Source organism: Octopus sinensis, linkage group LG2 (assembly GCF_006345805.1).
Source record: "Octopus sinensis linkage group LG2, ASM634580v1, whole genome shotgun sequence".
NCBI classification, from domain to species: Eukaryota; Metazoa; Mollusca; class Cephalopoda; order Octopoda; family Octopodidae; genus Octopus; species Octopus sinensis.
The window spans coordinates 8,846,303-8,873,802 of NC_042998.1; the positions used below are offsets into that span (position 1 = coordinate 8,846,303).

At 36.0% G+C, this 27,500-nt stretch overlaps 1 protein-coding gene across 3 annotated transcripts in view; it reads right to left on the bottom strand.

The window, feature by feature from the left end:
* Positions 1-27,500, bottom strand: part of LOC115232395 — a 137,693-nt gene that overhangs the window by 77,696 nt on the left and 32,497 nt on the right. For 2 of the 3 annotated variants that reach the window (XM_029802253.2, XM_036511425.1), the window contains exons 1-3: positions 17,071-17,125; positions 2,880-2,924; positions 1-248 (exon numbers count right to left, since the gene is read on the bottom strand). In XM_029802253.2, the coding sequence (XP_029658113.1) occupies positions 1-139 (139 nt within the window). In that variant the 5' untranslated portion in view covers positions 140-248; positions 2,880-2,924; positions 17,071-17,125. Of the gene's footprint in view, positions 249-2,879; positions 2,925-17,070; positions 17,126-27,500 lie in introns of those variants that run through there. The other variant, XM_029802252.2, reaches the window with a different exon arrangement.

Sequence of the window (27,500 nt, forward strand, 5' to 3'; positions counted from 1 at the left end):
CGTTTATGTCCAAATCAATTTTTCCAAATTCAAGATTGTCATCCTCGACAAACCATTTGGAATTCTCCCACGTGACATTCGCAATCCACAGAGTTGATGTATCATTATATTGTGTGACTTTGTAGTAAGAACTGTCCATGCATGTGCTGTCACACTCGTATCGTTCGTTGTTCACCCACCAAACGATGGGCCTCTCATATTTGGGATAAAAATAACCAGTTTTATACTTTCTCCCAACCAAATTGTTCCTGAAAGAAAGAAATCAGTATTAATCTTTGATTGGCTATATCCATCGATTTCACCATTTTTCCATCAACGTTTATATTTTCCTCATCAAAAATTAAGATTAAAATACATAATTAAGACTAACAAACGTTTCACCTCGTTCCCTACCGCCAAAAATTAGAAATTTCTTAATGAAAAAACTTTTATATATTCACTGCCAAATACAGTCTTTCTAAGAATATGTTGTTGTTGTTGTTGTTGTTGTTGTTGTTGCTGTTGCTGTTGTTTTGTTGTTGTTGTTGTTGTTGTTGTTGTTGTTGTTCTTCTTCTTCTTCTTCTTCTTCTTCTTCTTCTTCTTCTTCTTCTTCTTCTTCTTCTTCTCATCCTTCTGATCTTCTTTCTCTTCTTTCCATCCTTCTTTTCTGCTTCTTTTCTTCGACCGACCGCTTCATCTTTTCTCCTCCTCCTCCTCCTCCTCCTCATCATCATCACCATCATCATCTTCCTCCTCCTCCCACTTCTCTGTTTTGTTAATCTTCCTCCCTACTTATTCCTTCTTCTCCTCGTCTTCTTCCTCCTCTTTCTTCTTATTCTTCATCTTCTCCTTCTACTTCTCGTCCCCCTCCTTCTCCCCCTTCTTCTTTTTCTTCTTCATCTTTTCTTTCTTCTTCTCTTCCTTTTCGTCCTCTTCTTTCTTTATTTCCTACTTAGCTACCTGAACCTGAGCCCCTCCTCACAGCCAATAAGCTGCTGTGGATACCGCTCTATGATGGACTCTGGTCATGATGTTATTCCACGTTTTCCACTTCATAGCACTGACCTTAGCATGTTTAATAACCATCCGCTGCCACTTCAGGTCGTCCTCAATTTGATTCACCCTTTGTCTTCTTTGGTGCACTGTGCTGGATTCCCCTATTCGTTGGTCACTGCCACCGCAAAAGTTGTGGTTGTCTTCCGGTGTTCATCCTGCAGACCTAGACCAACCACTGTAGCCTGTGCTGCTGGACTTGGTCCTAAATGGTCGGATGTTGCTGGCATTGTTCTAAGGTAATGCTAAGTTTTAGTCACGCAGACATACAGAAAGTTTCACCGGCCATTGTGCATCTTGATGGCATTTAGGCTGAGCAAGTCTGGTAGGTGAAATACCTCAGCTCCATGGTTACAGAAAAGAGAGTGACGTCAACAACAGAGATAAATTACCGACATCAGGTTGTGACATTTGCGTTCGCATCCTTTCAATGTTCTGTCTGTAAGAAGCTCACCGTCTCTCGAAGGAAAAGATCCATCTTTTCCTCACTCTGCGTTCGCATATCCATTTCGATACATCGCTGAGACCTTGATCATCGTCAAACAAGAGCTGAACAAGCTCGAGTTGTTGCAAATGTGATGTCTTTATCAGATCCTTGGAATATATATATTATATATATACTTAAATTTCAGGTGTGAAAGCAAGGAGTAGAATCAGAGGATCTGAGAGTTCATTTAGCAATAACAGAAGTCCGAGAAAATAGGAAATCAGATGAATTACTAGTTCCTTTAGGGAGTTGGTCCTGTTCAAGACGTGTAAAAGTTGTTGGTAGAAACCCCATAAGGTGTAGCTTGAGCAGGATATTGATACAAAAGAATCGCAGCGGCCTCAAAGAAGTTTAATAGAGTGCAGGTACATTGAACACCAAAATGTACAGAAAATAGACTCACTCAAATGTTTGTGGGAAGGGCGAGTCTTTAGAAATAGTAGACAATTACTGGTACTGGTTAGCAATAGAGGGAGATTTCTGGAAGCGTAGCTGCTAGAATATGAACAACTGGGTAAAGTTCAGAGAGTTTTTAGCTTTGTTGGTAACAAAATGGCTTCTCATTCTGAGTGAAAGGCAGATTGTATGATGCCTGAGAACAAACAGCTATAATACATGGCAGGGAGACATGGGCAATGACTATTGAGGACATGGGAATGCTTGAAAGAAAGGAAGACAGAATGCGCATGATCCACTGGACGGGTAATGCCAGTTTGCATGTATGAGAGAAATTGATATCAGAGAAACATAGTGATTATGAAGCATCGGATATAGTGTGCAAGGGAGAAGACTGCGCTGGTGGTGTTGTCAATGGAGGTGGCACACATTTATCTCCCTGCTAACGATAGAAACATGAGTGCATTTAGCCTTAGAAGCCAATACAAGAGTTTCTCTCATGGTATCTAGTGCAGTATAGTTTGTTGTAAGAGAACTTACATATGTGAGTGGGCATCAGCATGACCACTCATTATTAAAACTGTCACTGTCGCTTATATAGACACTTAACAAGCTCACTGGCTAATCGTGACACCGGTGCCTGTTCTGGCACTGTTAATCTATATATCACTGGTGGGGAGATCCGTCGCTGCTAACTCTTGTGGCTGAGCGTCATCATTTACGAGTGCAAGGGAAGTCGAAGTCAGGTGGTCTGACGGTTTCAGTGCTGGAGAAGGTGAAATTTAATTTCCCAATAGCGAAATAAACAAGGGTGCATTTTGCACGATATATCCAATGTCGGAACTTCTCTCGTGCAATCTATCACAGGATATTTTGTTCTAAGAGAAGATTCACGTTCAAGTGGGCCTAAATATTATATTACCTCACAGGTTTATAAAGAGAAGGTTTAGAAAATATAATTACCGTTGGGAACAACATCATGTTTTCTATAAGCTTCACATCTTGAACCTGTAAAAGAGAGGTAATTTTGATTTCAGATTTTATATTTTATAAACTGGAGAGTTGTAACAATAATACAAAGTTTCCTACTTGTAGATAGATTTAGACATTATATAGAGAGATAGTATAGCCAGCAGAGCTGTTACCAAAACACTTGTGTCTCTCTTATGGTATCATGTTATCTGATCTTCTCAGCTATGAAGTACTTTCCGGATACATTTGGTCGTAAATGCGAATCATTTTCTAACAGCTCTACTAAGGCACTCTTTTCCGTTTTCATTTCGATATCTCTGGATGCTATTTCTGCGGAATTTTGTCTGACTTTATGTTCTGAGTTCAAATTCCACTGAGGTTCAATTTGCCTTTCATCCTTTCGGGATCAAAGAAAAATCCTATTCAAGCACTAGGGTCAATGTAATCGACTTAAACCCCTAAACCAAAATTTCAGGTCTTGTGCCTTTAGTTGAAACGATTATTATCATTAATGTAATAATAATAATAATAATAATAATAATAATAATGATAATAATAATAATAATAATAATAATGATAATAATAATAATAATAATAATAACAATAATAATGATAATAATAATAATAATGATGATAATAATAATAATAATAATAATAATAATAAAACTACCACAATCGGACTGGCCAAATACCTTGAAGCAACCAACGATTGGATGCTAAAATTTGTTGAAAAACATGAAAGACTGAAAAACCTTCACTCTATTCTCAAAGAGAGCAAAAGATTTGCTGCTGATCTCTTAGATACCCACCAGATCGATCAGGCTGAAGGAAATGCGCCAACTGCAGCTACAAAGAAAATAAAATTAATTGCAAAGACAAAAGCACATGAAAAATTAGCTAGCAGATGGGAACAGAAACCTCTCCATGGCAAGTATGTGGCCCGTAGCAAACAAGCTGATGTCAACCAGAAACACACGCACCAATGGTTACGAAGCTCAGGGCTAAAAGCAGAGAGTGAAGGTTTCATATTAGCTGCTCAAGACCAAAGCTTATTAACCCGGAACTACCAAGCCAATGTGATAAAAAATGGAGCTGGCCCAAAATGCCGATTCTGTAACAATGAGATTGAAACAATAGACCACCTAATCTCAGAGTGTAGAGTCTTAGCACCTGCAGAATATAAAGCAAGACATGACAGAGTCGGCCAGTATTTACATTGGACAATATGTCGGCATTATAAAATCAAAACCGCCGACAAATGGTATAAACACCATCCTGAAGCTGTGACTGAGGGAGAAAATGTGTCGATTCTATGGGACTTCCCCGTACAGACCGACAAGACTATAAAAGCTAATAACCGGATATTATTATAAAAGATCAGACAAAAAAGGTGAGTTTATTAATTGACATGATTATTCTTTGCGATCACAATATAGCGGTGAAAGAATTTGACAAGATTAGTAAATATAAAGACTTGCTAATAGAAATTGAACAACTGTGGCATCTCAAGGCAACTACAGTACCAGTGACTGTAGGATCTCTAGGAATAATGAAAAAAAGGTACTGAAACCTATTTGAAAATGATTCCCGGCTTACCATCCCTACAGGAAGTGCAAAAAATCGTATTAACTGGAACGGCTCATGTACTGAGAAGAGCACTATCGCTGTGAATATAACATCCATCCATGAATTTATTTATTTATTTATTTATTTTTAAATATATATTTTATCTGTGAATTTGCGTGTGTAATCTGGGAATGCATACAATAAGCTTCTCTGCCCTAGGTGTATGGAAAACACTCGGCGAAAAATGGAAGAAAATTTGAAGAAAGAAGGAAAAAACATAATAATAATAATAATAAAAATAATTATTATAATAGTAGCAATAACAATGATAACAACAACAACAATAATAATCATAATAATAATAATAATTATCATCATCATCATCATCATCATCATCATCATCATCATTATTATTATTGTGTGAGAGAGCAGTGCATGACATCAAAGTGACACTGGGGTAAAATATACGAAGCCCAGTATACCAATCATGACTACCCGTCTGATAAGGGTATACTAGGCACATGCATCAAAACCAATTGTGCGCGACATGGTGATCTCATATCAAGATAAACAGCACACGATCTTGCAGATGGGGCCCAGTTAGAATTTTGTTCTGGTCGAGTAGCCCATCTCCCTCAAAAGGTCCCTGAATAAGGATTGTTTAAGGATGTTGAACAAAACACCCATGTTTCCAGAAGTGAATTATCCAAACCTCCAAGAATTCCTTTCAACAAATAGCTATGATGCTCCCCCACTACTTCTGCTCGTGATCAGAGATATACATATCATCAGCCACTAAGGGGCATGGTCAACTGGTTAAGGTCAAACAACTGACAAGCAAATCTGTGGTATTGAGCAGAATATTTGCTGTAGCCCATCTCTTCCAATCAGTTAAGATCAGAATCCACGAGAGCCACTGCCTGGTACTGCATCAGGGCATATAATAATAATAATAATAATAATAATAATAATAATAATAATAATAGTAATAATAATAATGATAATAATAGTAATAATAACAATAGTAATAATAATAATAATAATAGTAATAATAATAATAATAGTAATAATTATAATAATAATAGTAATAATAACAATAGTAATAATAATAGTAATAATAATAATAATAATAGTAATAATAACAATAGTAATAATAATAATAATAATAATAATAATAATAATAATAGTAATAATAACAATAGTAATAATAATAATAATAATGATAATAATAGTAATAATAACAATAGTAATAATAATAATAATAATAGTAATAATAATAATAATAATAATAATAATAATAATAATAATAATAGTAATAATAACAATAGTAATAAATAATAATAATAATAGTAATAGTAGTAATAATAGTAATAATAATAATAATAATAATAACTTGACCACGGTCGAACAATGATGATGAATAATAATTATTATTATTATTATTATTGAGTGAAGAGCAGTTCATGCCATCAAGTGACACTGGGGTAAAATATACGAAGCCCAATATACCCATCATGACTACCCGTCTGATAAAGGTACACCAGGCACATGCATCACAACCATATGCGCGACATGGTGATCTCATATCAGATAAACAGCACATGACCTTGCAGGTGGGGCCCAGTTAGAATTTTCTTCAGTTGAGTAGCCCATCCCCTCAAACGGTCCCTGAATAAGGGTTGCTTAAGGATGTTAAAGAACCACCCTGTTCCAGAGGTGAACTATTCAAACCCCAAAGAATCCCTCTCAACACCTGGCTATGATGCTCCCCACTACTTCTGCTCGTGATCAGAGATGCACATATCGTCAGCCACTAAGGGACAAGCTCACTGGTTTTTATACCAAACAAAACAATGTACATGATATCACTTCCAATCAGTTAGATCAGAAGCCATGAGAGCCACTGCCTGGTACTGACTGCATGGCATTTATTATTATTATATTATTATTATTATTATTTATTATTATTATTATTATTATTATTATTATTATTATTATATATTTGACTTTCGCTTTGTATTTGTACAATTTGACTCCAAGTCTCACCCAGAGACCTGAAAGGACATGTTAGAAGTTCTTGTTGGTGTTATGCCTCGGGTGTCATATATTTGGTTTTGTACATAGTACACTACCTCCCCACCAATTATTATCATGGAGCAGATCCAGTTTTTTGCAAATTACCCAGTGAATATATTGAGCATCTCTATCATGCCTGTTGAGATACTCTGTAGGCTCAAGAAGACTACACATGGAGACAACATGATCAGTGGTTTCATTTTTATGTTGACACACACAACACATTGTGCTACTGCCGTTCTTTAATATGTTGACCTGGTAGCTCCTTGTTAATTGCAGTTGTAAAAGTCCATGGCCACCATCTATTCTTGTCATGTAGAGTCGTTCTATATCTGCCTTAGGGTGGTACCTTCTATAAACTGTCAACTGTCAACGATTTGTAATTGACCAGTTAATGATATTGAAACTGTAAGTCACAACCGGTATGGCTAAAGTAGTGATCGCTTCGATCCTGTTTCTTGCATTCAGCTCTCTCTTGAGGATTGCACCTGCCCTGCGATAACATTCCCTTCTGATCATTTCCCTCATCATCAAATATTTGATTCCATCCTGTAGCTCTCCGCTGGCTCTAATTCCTTTATGACATTCTGTTGGTCAAGATTAACGCTGCATGTTTCTGTCATGTTTCCTTTGATAAAGGTGACTTTTGCACATTCATGGAGGCCAAATTTCATCATGCCATCAGTGTGTTGTTTAACACTCGCTAGTAAGCGCTGTAGTTGTTGGTCATTTCTTGCAAAGAAATTTCAATCATCCATATAAAAGTGATGATTTATATTTTTATCAAATATTTATAGCCATACCAGCAGTGTTACCCAGTGTTGCCCCGAGTTACATACAATTGAAGAATTAGACTTTTCTGTTATATTTTTCTGTAATGAACTGGAATACCTATGTTTCGAACTTCATCAAAATTCCAGATGAGGGTTTATTTCCCTCTTTACACACCCAAGCAAAATTGTAATCGTGCCACATGTATCCCATACTACTGATTTTTATGCGCGTATTCCAAAGGATTTTGCTCCTGAAAATGGAGGGTCATGGAGCTCTAAAATGTGAGAGTTAAGGCCCCTGTTGGGGTGGGAATCTTAATGTCAACCAGAGAAGTTGAATTGTTGAAATCTTTTTAACTTGGGTCTTATATCTATTGTTTGAATTTCTTTGAAATAGGAATATATGTTCACTGGGTTTGTAAAAGAGAGCAAAGCTACAGGAAACCAAAAGACGAATGATCACAATGAGCAGTCAGCTAACAACTGTGTGACGTGAGGGCTAAGGAGGAATGAAAGTTGGAGTTTTCAAATGACCACTATACTGATACGTAACTGGACAGAATAAATATACAATCTATAAATGTCTTTGAATAACCAGCCACTCATCTGGGAAAGGCCTTGAAATCAATGTTACCATGTGGGGACTATGTGTGACCCATTGATAATAAAAAGACTGAAAGGAGATAATCAATTTACTCAACACTTTGCAACTGAATCAGTGGAGGCAAAGATGCCTCTCATTTACTTGACAATTTATGCAGCACATTGCAGAATCCTATCTAAGTTATGTCAAAGCAAACTCTTACCTGTTGTAACATTGGGTTACAAATAATGCTCATCTTCTATGCTCAGATGACCCCAAAGCTTCCAAGACTACAACTATTCGTCTTTGCTTAGATAAAATGACAAAATTGTGGGTGTTAAGTCCCCATGAAGGGGTGTTTCTAACTTGTAAGATGAAATTTTATAAATATTACTTCATTTGTATCTAATATCTATGGTTAAAATTTCATCAGCAGCAAAAATATATGAATTGTCATGGGGGTTGTGGCCCTTATGCATAGAATATAATTTCCAAATTTCGTAAAGATCCATTCAGTACTTTTGATTTAGTTTTGGATCATAAAAGAAATGACTAAAATTTGGGTGTCTTAGAATCCTCATGTGAAGTGGAAACTTTGAGAATACTTCTTGATGTGTGTCAATTACCCATGGTTGAAATTTCATCAACATCGAAAATTTATGAATTTTCATGGGGGGGGGGCGGGTCTGCCCCCTTTAAGCCATCTGAAATTCAAACCAAACATATTGCATTGAATCTAAGTTTCAAATATCATAAGGATCCATTGAGTAATTTTGGTCCAAGAAATTGTATGAAACACACAGCATTACCCTTCTCCCTAGGCTTCGATTTTGTGTTCCAAATTTCATTATGATCGGTGCAGTAGTTTTCGAATGTATAAGTAATACACGAACACATAAAGACATTGTCTTTGATATAATAAATATGATTGTACACATATACATACATGTATATATATATGTATATACATATGTGTGTGTGTGTGTGTATGTGTTATATATATATATATATATATATATATATATATATATATATATATTTATTATATAGAAGGAGCTTCTACAGGACTAGAACTGTTTCATTCAAGAGAAATCTTCAGGAAGCTAGTTAACAAGAATTGTATTGGCATTTATACATTTAGGCAGGTTTAAAGGGGTGTTGGTGGGGGACTTTTTGGGGGTAGGCATAGCGCAAAATATCATACTTGGGGGAGTGGTCAAGGAGTCAGTGTTAAATTAGATAGAAGAATAAATAAAAAATAAAAAAATATATATATATAAAAAAAGGGAATAGAGTTTTAGGTAAATAAGGGGATTCTCACTTATACCTATGCACATATGTATACATATATACACACACATACAAACATATATACATATACAAACACACATACATACACACACACATATATATACATATATATACACTTACCCATACATATACATATCTACACATACACATATATGTATACATACACACACTCACATGCATACACGTATACACATATGTATATATACACACACGACCACACATACATATACACACAGAAAAATATATATACACATACACACACATACTCACATACACGCATACACACACATATCCACACACACACATGCACACACAGCACACTAGTCCCTATATACACATATATACACATACACACATATATATACACACACATACATATACATACATATATATATATATATATATATATACATATGTGACCTATGCATACCTACACATACACATATATATACACATACAATACAGACCCATTCCCTAATTTTAATTTTATTATCTTCATTTATTACTTTTGTTATCTTTGACCGCTGGTCACAAACATCTTGGCTATGACAGCCAGTCCATTTATCTGTCTACTGGAAAACAAGCACTCATTCACTCACGCACACTCTTTAGCACGTACACTCACTCATTCGTACACTCATACACATACACGCACGCACGCGTTATATTCATACATACATACATCTACATACATTCACGTATATACACATACGTACGCGTACCTACAGATTCATGTCTACATTCTTAGAGGGCTAGTCTATACATATACACCAATAAATATAAATACACACACATACATATACACCTACATACAAATACATACATGTATATATATATATATATATATATATATATATATATATATTCACATATATATACACATATATATATATATATACATACACACATACACATATATACATATATATACACACATACACATACATACATATACACACATACACATACATACGTATACATACATACATACATCCATACATCCATACATACATACATTTATACACATACACACACCCACACGTATACATATACATACATATATATACGCGCATGCATACACATACAAATACACATATATATATATATATATACATACACACACATACATATACATACATACATATACAAATATACGCACACACATACATACATACTCATATACACATACACGCACATACACATGTACATGCGTACCCGTACACACACACACACACACGCGCATCCATATATACACATAAGTACACACATGCGTAAAAGTATACATATATCTATGCTTACACATACACACACACACACACACGCGCCTCCTTATATTCATACTTACATGCATACTCAAAAAATAAGTAAATAGTAAAATATATATACGCGCAGTTATTCATACATGCATACTCAAAAAATAAATAATAAATATTAAGTATATGTACGTGCAGTTTATATATATATATTTTTTTATTTTTTTATTTATTCTTCTATCTAATTTAACACTGACTCCTTGACCACTCCCCCAAGTATGATATTTTGCGCTATGCCTACCCCCAAAAAGTCCCCCACCAACACCCCTTTAAACCTGCCTAAATGTATAAATGCCAATACAATTCTTGTTAACTAGCTTCCTGAAGATTTCTCTTGAATGAACAGTTCTAGTCCTGTAGAAGCTCCTTCTATATAATAAATTAATTTTACTCTGCTATGTATGAGTACCTTATTTACTGTGGTTAACCCCGAATCAACCCGGGACCTACATATATATATATATATATATATATATATATATATATATATATACACACACACAAAATTAAATTGATAGATACAACTGAGTGGGCAAACAAAAATATGAGACACAGCGTAGTGCTTTTTTATGTTGATAAGTCTGGTACTTATTTATCAGTTTCTTCTTATGAACCAGTAAGTTATGGGGATGTAAATAAACGAACAGCAGTTGTGAAGCAGTGATGAGGGTGAAACACAGAAACAAAAGTCACACACATACATTTAAATATATACATACATATATATACGATTGATATCTTTAAGTTTCTGTCTACGAAATCCATATATATATATATATATATATGTGTGTGTGTGTGTGTGTGTGTGTATGTATGTATGTATGTATGTATGTACACACACACACACATACACACACACACACAAAGATAAATTGTGTGGGCAAATAAAAATATGAGATACTGCCTAGTGGTTTGTTTTGTATTTTGATAAGCCTGGTACTTATTCTATCAGTTTCTTCTTGTAAAACCAGTAAGTTATGGGGATGTAAATAAACGAACACCAGTTGTGAGGTAGTGATGAGGGAGAAACACAAAGACACACACACACAGACTTACATATATATACATACATATATATACGATTGATTTCTTTCAGTTTCTGTCTACAAAATTCACTGACAAAGCTTTAGTTGGTCTGAGGCTATAGCAGAAGGCACATGCCAAGTCACCACACAGTGGGACTGAACCCAGGACCATGTGTTTTGAAACGAAGTTTGTTACCACACGGCCACACCTGCACCTATGTATGTATGTGTGTGTGTATGTGTGTATATATGTATGCATATATATATGTGAATATACATGTGTACATATTACATGTACATCTATATATATATATACATCTACACGTATACATGTATACATATACATCTTTATGTATAGAAATAAATGTATACATATACAGCTATACACACACACACATACATACATAGGTGCAGGTGTGGCTGTGTGGTAACAAACTTCGTTCCAAAACGCATGGTCCTGGATTTAAATTTAAATTTAAAATGATAAGGGTAAGAAATTGAATATTAATTTGATTAATATGAATTGGAAACCAGTGGTGTAGCATATAAGACCATAGCGGATCTTCTTCTAGCAAAATGGATGTCCACTGTTAATGGTTCATCCCTCTTATATAATAGTTTGACTTTAATAGTTTCAGTATTAAAGTGAAAGTATCTGACATTACAATAGAGAAATGTTTTTGTTTCACTTTTAACACGTAATACTGAAATAGTGGAGAAGATATGATATTGCTGTGGGCTCGCCCTAGGCAAGAAGTTAGTAATGTTTTGCCCATGACACTACATGGACCCTAAGTAAGGCATGTGTAAAATTTGAATGAAATTGGTTGTGTAGTTCTCAAGTTTTAGGGATTCACACAGACAGACAGACAGACAGACAGACAGACAGACAGACAGACATACATTCTCAGTTTTATATATATAGATTGTACATCAACGAGAAATTCCGAGAGAGGTATTAAGGCTAGACAAAACAGGAGTGGTGATAGAGAGTCAACCTGGAAAATACCAAATGAAATTCTTACCTCCCCAGCATTAAGAGATTCATTGTCGCTGTTCAAAATCTGAGTGGTTCTCCATGATCTTATACTTACAGAGAGGAATTATCGCAGAGTAGGTGCTATTTTATACATTTCCAGACATTTCTTAACCCAGCTATGTAGTAGACTATCAAAGGCGTTTCTATAGTCTATCAGTCTATCGAGAATATTTTGTGTCGTTTGTGACAATCTTCTAAGATCATCTTATTGATGAGTAGCTGAATTTTACAACCGCAGGACACGTTTGCATCCTTTTTGCTCATTTGGGAAAAGGTATATTCAGTCAAAACAGATGTTAGCATTTTGCACATTGTTGTTAAGATGGTTATGGTCTATATTTTTTTGGTTCATTTGTTTCTTCATTTTTTTAAAGTAGGAATGCAACACCATTAACTAGCCAAGAGAGAATCATACTAAGTTGTTGCAAACCACTGTGGTAAAGTTTCGTTTGAATTTCGTGACTCTCTGGACAGGCATTCAACCAGAAATTAGGAATTTTATCAACTTCTGGAGACTTCCCTTTTGCTGGACTTCCTGAGAGCAGATCTTACATCCTCACACTTTTGCTCTTCTAAGTTAGTAGATATTCTCTCAATCGAAGGGGCCTTTTTATTGTGTTTTGTTTCTTCTGGCCAAAGTTTATTCCAAAATTCCTTCACTTCTTTTGATGTGACAGATTTCACTAAAACTGGTATTTCCCTATCTTCCTGTAAAACTATTTTGTCCTTGAAGTATCTAACTCGCTTTTCATACGCTGCTATGCGGGCAGCTTTAGCACAGACCTTTTGCTGGGGAGTTTCTATCGTGGTATCGATTTCAAGTATGGTTTTCGTATTATATTTCTTCTTTAATTTTCGGACTTTTGTTGGTCTGATAGTCTTGTCAAAGTTATGGTCTATTAAACATTCTACACCAGATCTAAGTAGCTGAATTTGGTGTTGAATACGCTGTTGCCAAGTAGGCTTTTTTTATGGGAATGTCGCCACGTTCTAATCTTTCACCACATTAGCTGAAATTATATCCTTAAGTTCATGGCGGATTTTACCAACTATTTTCAGGTTTTGGTTAGAATTGCGAATTTTTATGAGCGCGTCACGTTCATTTATACTGCTTTCTTTAATTTTCAGACTTTCATTCATGATCGGATTTTTTAGATTATGTAGTTCTGTTGGGTCAATTTCTGTGTGACTTTCTTCATCTATCTGGTTTTCCTCTGCCTTAGTGTTTATGGTTGTTTCACAGTATTTCATTTTGCTCATCACTTACATCAACTCTTTCTATCATTACTGCATTTTCATAAGACCTTGCCTTATTGAGATGGTATTTAAGGACATAAGGAGCCTCATGCCACTTATGACATAGTCTCCTCGTCCTCACCTTTTATTTATTGCTTTATTTACTTCTTTATTTAATTTTCCCCTGTAACAGTCTTAGCTTGCCCTTGGTTTTAAATGTAACTGACCAATTGTAAAGATGACTGGACTTTGGTCAATTCCATTACGGACAACAGGTGGTTGGTCTCTAGAATATTTCGGTAAGTACACAATTATAACAACATACAGCTATGGATAAATATTAATTAGCTCTATTTACGAAATAACAAGTTCTACCCTTTTACTAGACTTCCTGGCGATTCCTGTTATACTTAAGTTTTATTTTATTATTAATTATACACCCTGGTGCCCCTATAAAGAGATTAACCCACCAAATATCTTTCTATCTAGATTATTTCAGAGTTGACTCTTTTGCCCATCGATTTCAAGCTTTACACTGCAAAATGGTTTGATTCTAATTTCATTGAGCTTTCCCCATCTCGAGACTCTGCTCTCTCCTTCTCCCTCTTCTCGTCTTTTATTTTATGCATTTGTATTCAAACTGACGAAGCTCCATGTACCAGATCGGATGTACTATAAAGATGACGAATATTATTTTCGGAATTCTTTCTGGAGGCACCGACTGACATTGGTAGGTGAAACGGCCGTAAGCAATGTTAAGGTCTTATATTAAAATTAATTAGACGATGTTGGTCCGTTTGTTTGTTTGTTGATCAAAGGTTTCTCCATTTTCTGCTTATTATATATATATATGTTTGTGTGTGTGTGTGTGTGTGTGTGTGTGTTGGTGTAAATATACGTATGTATGGATATATATGTGTGTGTGTGAGTGAATGTGTGTGTGTGGATATACGTATGTATGTATGTGTGTATATATATATGTGTATGTGTGTGTAGACATACGTATGTATGTAGGGATATATATATGTGTGTGTGTCTGTGTGGATGTATGTGTGCGTGGATATACGTATGTATGTGTATATATGTGTGTGTGTGTGTGTGTGTGTGTGTGTGCATGTGTGTGTGTGTACGTTATGCTTCTATCAGTTTCCCTCTACGAAATTTACTCACAAGTGTATGGTTGGCCCGATGTTACCACGCATCGGGACTGAACCCGCAACTATGTGGTTAGGACCCAACCTTGTCAATACAAGACTAGGAATTCACCTGTTTTCTGAAGAGTAGTATTGTGGGGTGTAAAAATGAGTGGGCATAGTATGAAAAATGCTTCGGCGCTCTGGGCATCAGAACAGGGATTGTGCAAGGCGATAACCTATCTTCTTTGCTTTTTGTTCTCTACATCATCGCGCTGACCTCGGTTCTTAGGAAAATGAACCTAGGATATCAGCTAAAGGGGAAATCGCAATCAATTAGCCACATCCACTACATGGATAATTTGAACCTGTATGGCAAAGTGGAAGTACAAGTGAGTTCTTTGGTGAAAACAGTTCACTGTTTTTGTTATGATATTAGAATTGAAGTGTGTTATAATGTTCCTGAAAAGAGGGAAGGTACGGATCCTAAGAGGGATAGAATTACTTAATAGAGAACTGATTAAACTAATTGAAAGCTGATACTTTCCATCATACCCAGCAAAAGAAGCTGAGAGTGGAAATCACAGCCTGCAAAGAGCAAAGACGTGGCATTTGCAAATACCACAACGGGTCACCGAGAAGGAAAACTGCAGAATCCTGTGGGATAAAATGTTCCAGTGCGATAACCTGTCCAGACATCGTAAATCGGACATTCTTGTGGTGAGTAAAAAGCGAAGAAAAACCTGCATGATAATCAACAGATGACATGCTCCGATGACAACAGGGTCAATGGGAAACAAGAAGAGAAAACTAAACAACTTTGACGAAAAAGCATGGTGCAAGTGTGAAGGTAGAACATCTAAAAACGTCAGCATTGTTTAGAACTGCTAGATTTCTTCGCAAGGTTCTTGAAAGATGGCCAGTAAATACGCGTCACCTTAATCTGCTGGCTCCGGGCAGCTGACACTTTTCGTCATACCCAGCTACACAGAGCTCCTCATTCAAAAACAAATCTAATCTAATAACATCGATAGAATTGGATAAAGGAACCCGTGGAAGACTTGCAGGAAGCGGTTTTTTAATGAAAAATTTTTTTTTAAAAACCAAACTTTTACTGCCATACAAAGCACAGTTTCTGCCATGAACGATGTCTCAGAGGAACATGTGGAAAAGACATGCGAAATCAACATCGGAAAGTTTACAAATTATAAAATATAAGTGGAACAAAACAGTAAGTACGTAAATTGATTAATTACGCATACACTCGAAGGTCTACTCAATCATATATACATTTTGATACCCATAGGACAACACATACATCTCAATGTTTACACAACTACGGGAAATTTACAGGACAAACATTCACGCATATGAAAACCTGTGTCACAAACGAGACAACAACAATTTTTTTTCAAACTAACACAGAGTGAACAAGTCATAAGTTTAAAAACACCACAAAAAAAACTATGCTCGGATATAAATGTATAAAAAAAAAAGAATACAGACGAATACAGATCTATTAGCCTTAAGAAACTACGCTACTAGCAATGTTTGTATGCAGAGAGCTCAGTTTGTATGCAGAAAATTTCGACAAAGGAAATTGGAAAGAATTCGATATGAATTGTGAATTTCCCCAAGAGTAGGAGGAGAAAGATTAGGATCACCCAGGGAAGAATGTGACAGAGGATTAATATCAGTAGAAGAATGTGTGGAATTTGCTAGATTAGATATAGGCTCTTATTTAGAAACTAGTGGAAAATATTTCATTAGAAACTGTTAGTTTAATAGTAGAGAAACCAAAATCCAAAGGAAATTAAAAACCAGAGAAAGAAGGAACTTGCAAGAGAAGGCATTGCATGACAGATTCCCAAAGAGGGTTGCAAGAAATAGTAGCAGTGTGACATGGTTATGATTGCAGATATGAAGGCCGAGACAGAAAGTTTGTTCGTAGCAGCACAAAATTAAGCATTGAGGACTAATTGAATAAAAGTACTGGGTCAATTCATTAAATTAGAAGATTTTGAAAGCGTTGCCAAAACCTGACCGCGGTCGAATGTATGAAACAAGTAAAAGGGGAAAATGAAACGAATATAATGTTGGGAGAATAATTAAAGAATATTAACTTACATAGGAGTATAATCAAAAACAGGGTTACTGCAAACTTTTCCATTATCTGAAAATTAAAGAATTGTCAGCAGTTCAGAAATGAAAATATCTCAGTTAAAACATGACATACGATGGTTTCAAATTGTGGCACAAGGCATGTAGTTTGAATGGAGGGGCTAAGTCGTTTAGATCGATCCCATTTTCACCTAGTACCTATTTTTAAACACCGAACAAATGAGAGGTAGAGTCGCCCTCAGCAGAATGTGAACTCAGGACATAAAGACGGATGAAATGACGTTGAGTATTTTGACCGGCGTGGTAACGATTCTGGTTTCAAATATTAGCACAAGGCCCGTAGTTTATGGGAGGACAAAAGATGGTTAGACCGACCCAAATGATTCAATGGTATTTATCTTATTCACTTCAAAATGCGTTAACATCTCGAGGTAAGGAGACACGTCAGAGGGGAGAGGAAGAGGCCTGACAGAATGACAATTTTCCCGTGCTCTGACAGACCCCTCATATGGGATGCCACATGCAAGCAGTTACTAGTGAGGGTATAAGTTCATTATATCTATCCTAGTGTTCATGTGGTGCTTATTTTATCGGCGTCGAAATGATGGAAGGCAAATTCAACATCGGTAAAATTTGAACTCAGAAAGTGAAGACAGATGAATGTCGCTAACATTAGTGATAACATTCCTACTCCCTCCTACGGACGACACAAAACCCCCCAAAACCACTGGGCTATCTCTTGTTTCATGACCATGTTCATAATACTTGCATCTCTCCTAAGAGAACGTATCAATTTCTCTATGAAAACAACATTGTTCCTCTTGAACAAAAATGGTGCAAAAGAAACGCATTCGGCTGCAAAGACCAGCTATGAATAAACTGCATGATACTCGAAAATTGCTCTTCCGAAAAACGAATTCGTAGCACAGTGTGGATTGACTATCATAAGGCCTCTGACAGCACTAGATATCTACAAGGCCTCTCCTTTCTGAAAAGGTTTTCTGCAGTACAGTGTGCGACTGAGAACACAAAATTATTTCTCAACCAAGAAAGAGGCTTGTATGTCTCAGAGAAAATCAAGTGATCATGGAATATTCCAGGGTGATTCACTCACACTTGTTCTCTTCTGTCCTTCGCTCACTCCATTGTCCGACGAGCTGAATAGAACAATCTACGATGTAAAATGTTGGACAAGATCATCTCACACTTATATGAAATTATACGCGAAAGATGACAGGGATCTGAAAGGGCCACGAGTACCTGTGAGAAAATTCAGTGATGACATCAATATGGAATCTGGCATTGACAAGTGTGCAAAAGCGTCGATCAAACGTGGCAAACTGACTGCAAATACCGCCACACAAATTGATCGTGCTACAGCTATCAAGGAGCTGGAACAAGACGGCTCCTATAAGTATCTTGGGATACACGAAGAGAAAGGGGTTCAATGAAAGAGAACATCAGGAAAGAGTGTTATAGACGTATCAATATGGTTCTGAATAGAGAACTGAATTCTCAGAATTGATTTGCGTTTACAAACTCCCTGACGGTATCAGTTGTCCATTAATGTCATCAAATGGAAGCTGAGTGAACTCGAGCGTATAGACATAAAGACTAGGAAACTGCTGATATCAAACAGGACGGACCACCCAAAATCCGACGTCCGACGGCTCTATCTCCCACGAAAGAAATTGGCAGAGACCTAGTCCAACTTAAAATATCCTATAAGACGACCAAGATAGCAGTTGAAGTGTACATCCAAGGTAACACCGACTGGATGACACAGCTGGAAAATAAAACAACACGAACTGATCAAGGAACTGCATTCAATCTCAAAGAAGGCGTATAAATGCAGACGAGAGCTGACCCTCCCTGATAATGATCTTGAGAAGGAGGTTACAGATCCCATAAAGACAAGAGCCAAATAGGAATGCTTGTATGAAATATCAAGACGGAAAGAAAAGCGAACGTCAAGCACAATGAAGTAGACACAAAGTATAAACTCTACAGTGACATACTTGGCTCAGTCCTTGCCCCAACAGAATATAAAACCAGGGATGACCGAGTTGGCCAATACTTACACTGGAACGAATGCCGTCACAATGGTGTCGCACACCCTAAGAGCTCAGAGAGAGAATGTCACCGTCTTATGGGATTATGGGATACATAAATACATGCACACAAATGCCAACAGACACACATCGCCATCACAAACCAAAGCCAAAAGACATGCCTGTTGATGGAGATGACAGTGTCTAGTGATATAAACATCACAGCAAAGTTTAGTTACTAGGAATTCATGCAATATCTTAAATGTTAACATCCTGTATATATACCCTGTGTGTCTCTATGTCTATGTACACAAATTTGTGTGTGTGAGTGTATATATATTGTCTTGGCTTAACAGACCTCATCGTTTTGTTTTTTACTGTTTTGTTCTCATTGTTCTGTCTTTTACTGTTTTTACTTTTTTATTGTTTTTACTGTTTTGTTCTCGCTGTCCTGTTCTTGTTACGTCTTTCACCCTCCGCAAAAAATCCCAAACTTTATTTAATTTGCTTTGCGGGAAGGATGTTTCAACGAAGCCGCGTCTTGTCCTTACATTCGTAACGCGGAGTAGACGAAACAGGGACAACTGAAGAAGGAGAATATTCCTTGTGTTGTATGTCTTGTTTCTCTGTTTTTTTCGTTGTTTGAAAAAAATTAGCTTCTATGCTTTTGTTTTTATGTTTTCGTTTCTCATCGTGTTCAACGTCTTTCTTTGGTGTCCTGCACCCATATATACATGTATATATACATATATATGTGGGTATGTACATATATGTATGTATATATGTATATATATGTATATATCTATATATAATTTATATCATTGTATATTTATAAATATATATATGTATATATATATGTATATATATGCATATATCTATTTATATATATTTATATAAATATGCATATATACATGCATATATGTATATATATATACTTATATATATATGTATATATATATATATATATATATATATATATATATATATATATATATATATATATATATATATATATACATATACATACTTATATATATATGCATATATCTATTTATATATATATATGTATATATAGTGTTATGTATATCTATAATCAGTGCAAATGATATGGACCGTTTACACCATATCTTTGAACAATCAAGTACTGGACATTAAATTCTTTGGATATTTATCTATTTGCAAATGGATCGCTAAGTTATCAATTATATTTTTTAATTGACTTATATAAAATACGTTTTTGTTACAATTTCATCCTTGATTGTTAATCCACTGATTTTACAATTTGGTCGTTGCGTTCAGAAGTTCACTTTTTTTTATACCTAAAATTTGCCTGATCGTGACAATACTAACATATATATATATATATATATATATATATATATATATATATATATATATATATATATATATATGTATGTATGTTAGTATTGTCACGATCAGGCAATGTATATATATATATATATATATATACATATATATATGCTCTGCTAAGAGCATGGACGATTGCTAGTGGCGATCCGCCGAACAACATCATCACTGCCGCGCTTAAGAACAATGGATTTCATAGAACCATTGACCAAATAGAACGAAAAAAAGGTGAATTTATCCGGTCTTACATGCTTATAAGACCACACATCAAAACATTGGATAACATAATTGAAAATTATTGTGGCAAGGCAGATGAGGATGAAGAGGACGAAAAAGAGAAGGAATCCGGAAGTCTCTGTGATCCAGGGGTTCCTCAGGAAAATGGATCACCTACCCCGGTGAACGACCAGGTAGTGAAGGATAGGGGAGCCAAGGGAGCAGAAACCGGAAGCCCTCCCCCTGTACCAGTGGTCCTACAAAGAAATGAGAAATTAGAAAAACAGAAGAAAAAAGGAAGGACCGAAAGCAAAAATAAGGAGGGAAAGGGAAGAAAAGGCAAACAATCAAAGCTGAAACCCCAACCCACCACACAAACAGCAGAGAACCCCATGGAGGATCCAATGCCACCCAGTACACTTCAGGAAAGAAGAAATCTGGAAGGCACCGAAGAACCTGTAAATTCTACCTGCGGGGAAAATGTTGGCATGGGGAGGACGGCAAAAACTGCCGGTTCACCCACCCGACACCCCGCCAGAACTTCAGGGGACTCAAAGAGAAGAGCTTTACTGAGGGAAGACAAGAAATGTCTCTCAGGAAAACTTTCAGAAAAGAAGCGTGCTCCTCAGATGTTCTCCGCAACGCAGCAGCTGAGCAAGAGTCTTTTTTATACATGGCGCAAAGAATTGTCCGGCAGCTAACCTGGCTACACCAACCACAGAGAAGCAACCCTACCCACCACTATGCAAGACCACCCCAGTCAACAGATACGGGATGACCTCCCCTAACACCTGCACAGCCGTCACCCCATTACTTTTACTAAATATTGGGGGCCTGTTGCATCAAAATAGAAACAAAATTTCATTCCTGGGAGATCTTACTGCATGCAATCAAGCCCTATGCATAGAACTCAGAAATTCACCTCAGCCCTGATATAGAGGACGCAGAAGTACACATACCAAACTATGCCATACTGCAAATAGACAGAAGGGAAAGGAGCCATGGTGGAGTTGCTGTATACATCCGAGATGACCTCACACCCCAGGTCCTAATGACACTCAAATTCGGTATGTGACACTTTAATTGTATACATAAGACAACATAATATAGTCATATGCAATACATATTGCCCACCGGATGCTCCACACCACATAGGTAAGTTTGAAGATTGCCTCACAAGAATTAAAGAAATCCTCATGAATCTGGAACACCAAGTGACCATATTTCTTGTGGATGATTTCAACTTCTCCGTGGTCAAATGGCCCGAAGGTCTCATACTCTCAGGAATGAATCAATCCAAGCAAGTACAGGTGGAGTCCCTGCTCAACCTCACCAACGCCTTATTCGTGGAGCAAGTTGTACTCAAACCAACTAGGGCGAATAACATTCTGGATCTCTGCTGCTTCACGAACAATATGGACATCATTCATGATGTGAAAGTGACACCGACATTAGTTTAGGATCACAACATAATAGAGCTGTCTATGTTTGGGCCCAAAGTAACCAGAGACATACAGCCTAAAAGAAGCACCCAAAATCTCTCCAATCTGAACTTCCACAAAGCAGATTGGAAATCGGTCCAAAAAGAGATCCTCAGAGAGGACTGGCGGGAATGTCTCTCCACACCAGACATTGACATGAAACTAGAATCTTTCATGTCTTCTGTGCAAGCCGTATGCCAGAAATATGTCCCAGAGCACAAGGCCAAAACGAATAGGAGCAAGATTCCAAGAGACAGGAAGATTATCATGAGACGACGGACGAAGGTTGCAAATCATCTCAACCAACATCCCAAAAGTAGCGAAACGTCAGCCTAAAAACAACACTGATGGAGATCGAAAAAAGGCTGCAACAATCCTATGTGAGGGAGAAAGCAGACAAAGAAGCCTGGGTTATAAAAAACATTAAATCAAACCCAAAGGCCTTCTTTCATTACGTGAAAGAAACAGTCTCAGTACACTACAAGATAGAAACCCTCCTCCAAAAGAATGGCTCCCTCACAGACAGTCCAACTAAGATCAGTGAGATGCTGAATGACCAGTTCAAAAGTGTCTTTACTACCCCGTTGGAACACAGACAAGTGAACGAACCAGTGGACTCCTTTGGGGCCTCACCTATAACCAGCGAGGCGGTTACAATAGAATATATTGACATTAGCGAAGAAGATGTCCTACTAGCCATAGATGAAGTGGACACAAACTCAACTGCTGGTCCAGATGGTTTCCCAGCAATCCTCCTCAAAGCGTGTAAGCATGCCCTGGCAAAACCCCTCAAGATTCTCTTCCAGAGCTTTCTTACAAATGGCAAACTACCAAGCAAGCTGAAGGAGGGAATAATATGCCCAATACATAAAGGGAAAAGTAGAGCAGATGCCAAAAACTATAGGCCTATCTCTCTGACTTCACACATCAGCAAAGTCATGGTACGGATAGTCAGAAAGAAACTAATCGCATTCCTTGAGGAAAATAACTTGCTGAGTGATACCCAGCATGGTTTTCGACCAAGTAGGAGCTGCCTGACCCAGCTCTTACAGCATTATGACTGGGTGTTGAGGCAGTTACTCAACAAATCAAATGTGGACGTAATCTACCTTGATTTTGCAAAAGCTTTTGACAAGATGGATCATGGTATGATATCCCACAAACTGTGTGACCTCGGCATAGCTGGAAAACTTGGAGTGTGGTTACATGACTTCCTGAGAGATAGGAGTCAGGCAGTAGTGGTTAATGGAGCCACCTCTATGAACACACAAATAGTGAGTGGTGTTCCACAGGGCACTGTCTTGGGAATACTGCTTCTTATAGTGGCCCTCTCAAATATGCCCTCAAATGTCCGGATAGCCAGTCTAGCAAGCTATGCAGACGATACGAAAGTCTCGCAGAAAATACAGAACCCCAGCGATGTTGGACACCTGCAGCAGGAGTTGAACTCAATCTACAGATGGGCTGAGGATAATAATATGTAGTTTAATGCTGAAAAATTCCTGGCCCTGCGCTACCTCTTTCCAAGTGCACATTACCAGGATGGCGACAAAGTGCAGACGACTGGCTGGATGGATCCTAAAAACATTCAGAACCAGAGATAAGGAAACCATGATGATCCTCTGGCGGACATTTGTCCTCAGCCGCTTGAATTACTGCTCACAGCTATGGTCACCTACCAGTGTGAAATTAACAGCGGACCTTGAAGCAATCCAGAGAAGATTCAAAAAGAAGATCGTCTCTTTGCAACAGCTCAGCTACTGAGAAAGGTTGAAACAGTTAAGACTCTACTCCCTGGAGAGAAGACGGGAGAGGTATGCAGTAATATATGTCTGGAAGATCCTGGAAGAAATTGTGTCAAATTTTGGCATTGTAAGCTACACCAATGCCAGAAGGGGTCGACACTGCATAGTACCGAAGATCCCAGCAACGCCATCGCGCTTAAGGACCAGCTTCTGCAACAGCCTGGGTTTCAAGGGCCCACAGCTTTTTAATATTCTCCCAAAGAGTCTGAGGAACTTGCACAAAGTAGATGTAGGGGTTTTTAAATCAAAGCTGGACATCTTCCTGTCGAGAGTCCCAGATGAACCTACCTCACGGCAAGAGGTGCAAATGAGAGTAGCTATATCAAACTCCATTCTTCACCAAGTGCCACATATTAGAGGAGGTTCTTCGTAATAACAGTGTAGCACAAAACGGCGGTGCATCAGCATGGCCGCAGCTCTGAGCTGAAACAAGAATATATATATATATATATATATATATATATATATATATATATATATATATATATATATATATATGTATATATATATATGTTTATATATGTATATATATATGTGTATACATATATATGTGTATATATGTATATATGTATGTCTATATACGTATATATATATGTGTGTGTGTGTATATGTATATATATATATATATACATGAATATATATATGTATGCATATATATGTATGTGTGTATATATATAAATATATATATCAAATAAAATTAAAAACAGAACACAATGGATATCGCGGTACACGTGTTTCAAGCTTTATAAACAATCTGTTATTACATCAGTGTATTATTGATATAAAAGATGGTTTAAAGCTCTCTTCAGTCGCAAACATTTTTAGTCCAAAGAATTACATCACAATATAAAAAATATCAAAATTACGTTCAATATTACCCATTATAATAGGTTTATCATATCTCCTTGAAAAAGTGTATTTGTAAAATTTCCTAACTGTATAAATGTATAAAGATTCATTGGATTTCAAAAATCTACCCATACTGTATCACCAGTCAACATAGAGTGAACGTTAAATAGATTGGAATGAGTTTATATTTAATTTTCTTGTATAAGATAGGAAGGAAAATAAGATAGAAAGAAAAAAAAAATTGAGAGAAAAAAATAAAATTAAAAATTAAAAACTAAAACAATAAAAAATAAGAAATAAAGAGTAAGAGTACTGGAAGTAAAAGACAATAGAAGCAAAAGACAAGAGTAATAAAAGCAAAAATAATAAAAGTAAAAATAAGGATAATAAAGTTAGATCCACATATAAATAAGATTAGCCAAATAAGAATAAAGTAACAAAAAGAATATAAAAACAAACGAATTGAAAATATGAAGTAGAGTAAGAGATAAAGAGATACGATACTAAAGGGCTGAGAATAAGATTTTGGCTTTCATGGGATGGTAGTGATCATAAATAACTTCTTAATTTTGACCACTACTTGAAATATTGAATGAGGTTGTAATTTGATATCGTTGTGATGAATGGTCAGTTTACACAAACCCACCACTAAAAGTTACTAGCTTTATAAGTTTATAGTATATGTATATGTGTGTGTATATACACGTACTCATACACACATATATATAAGCTAACATGCTTGAGCGTATACAAGTATGCCTCGTTATGCACAGCATTAAATACATAGAATTACACACACATATCTACAGTTAAACCCTAGTAAGCATATACATACACTACTATATCCACCTATCCTTAAGTATATAGATATCTATACACACACACAAACACACACATATCTTTATACACACTGTATACGTATATAGCACATATTAATAGTGGAAATAAAGAGATTCCGAGTGATAGAGGGACTACTAACCTACTTAGTTGTGAAAAAATACCAAATGGAAAAGCATTCCATAAACCCAACAATTTAAACAATAATAAAATAAACAACAACAGGAAATTAAATGCTAAAACTGGTGGGAAGCTTGAGTTAGATAATGATGGTAGTGAAGAGAAAAAATGGTTACTCCTCCCTACATAGATATTAAAACCACTGGAAATGGGGACATATCTAACAATCAAGTCAAAACTCGGGGGGGGGGGGCAGTAATAGAACAGTTAGATCCCGCCCTTACGCTGTAAGTTTGAAATTAAGGACTTCGTTTGGTTGAATATTCCTTACAACAGTGCCATATCCACAAACATATATAGGAAATTTATGGCTTGTTTAGAAAAAAACTTCCCTAATTCCCATGGATATAACAGAATCTTTTCCCCGTAAGATAGTTACAATCTCGTATTCTACTCTTCCCAGTATGGGTACCATCATAGCTAGATTAAATAAGAATATAAAATTAGCAAGAGGTGATAATAATAATAATAATAATAATAATAATAATAATAATAATAATAATAATAATAATAATAATAATAATAATAATAATAATAATAATAGTAATAGTACTGTCAACAATAACATAAACACCCACAATGAGAATAGTAACATTAATGGTGATTTGGAAATTAGAAATGGTGGCGTTAATACTTCTAATATACACATATAGACAGTAGCTCTGGTGCCTATACTAGCATAGAAATTATTGATATGCCTGTTGATGTTGAAGCAGATTTGAATGATACTACAGTTGAAAGCGGGATAGATAATGGACACAGACATGAATAAACACACTCGATAGTAGTTGTATGATTAATAATAATAATGAGAATATAAATAATAATAACAACAATATGAATATCAATAATACTAATATTAATAGTAGTAATTCTTCTAGTTGCAATTGTAGAGTTAGGTCCCACTGTCCGTTATTAGGACGATGTCTTACCCAGAACGTAATTTATAAATGTACAATCATAACTATAACTGGTAACTTTATATATATAGGATGTTTGATTAATATGAAAAAAAAAAGGATTTATAATCATTTTTCCTCTTTTAGACGTAAGCATAAGGCTAACTGTACGTCATTATCTAGTAAGTTTTGGGAACTGAAGGAAAGCGGGATTGAGCTTAGCCTTAAGAGGGAAATAATTAGGAAAGCACAGCCTTATAGAAATAGATTTACATTTTATAATCTAAGGGTATCATGTGTACATAGTGTCACCTGTACTTAGGAAACATATACTTTTTGATTTTTCAGTGTTGTATCTAATAATATTTACCCTCTAGTATTATATATATAAAATTAATCATGTGATATTCAATTACATGAGGAATTAAAGTACACTGTGTATGATATAAGTTATATAGTATTGTAAGTTAGAGTGCTACATGGAGTTATTATACTATCCTATGAATATTCCTACCTAGTTAGTCTAACTTCATCATGGTTTTAGTAATTAAACTATGTATTCCTTCCTGTAGTGTTCCACCCTTCTGATCATATTATTTTTATAAAGGCCTTTATGTAAGTCCTCCTAATTATGTACCCCTAGAAAACTATATTATCGTGTATGTATTAACACAGGAAACTTTATAACTAATAATTAATATGCAGTTAGCATGTTCTATCGCCCCAATATTTCTTTAGTAAATACCAGTG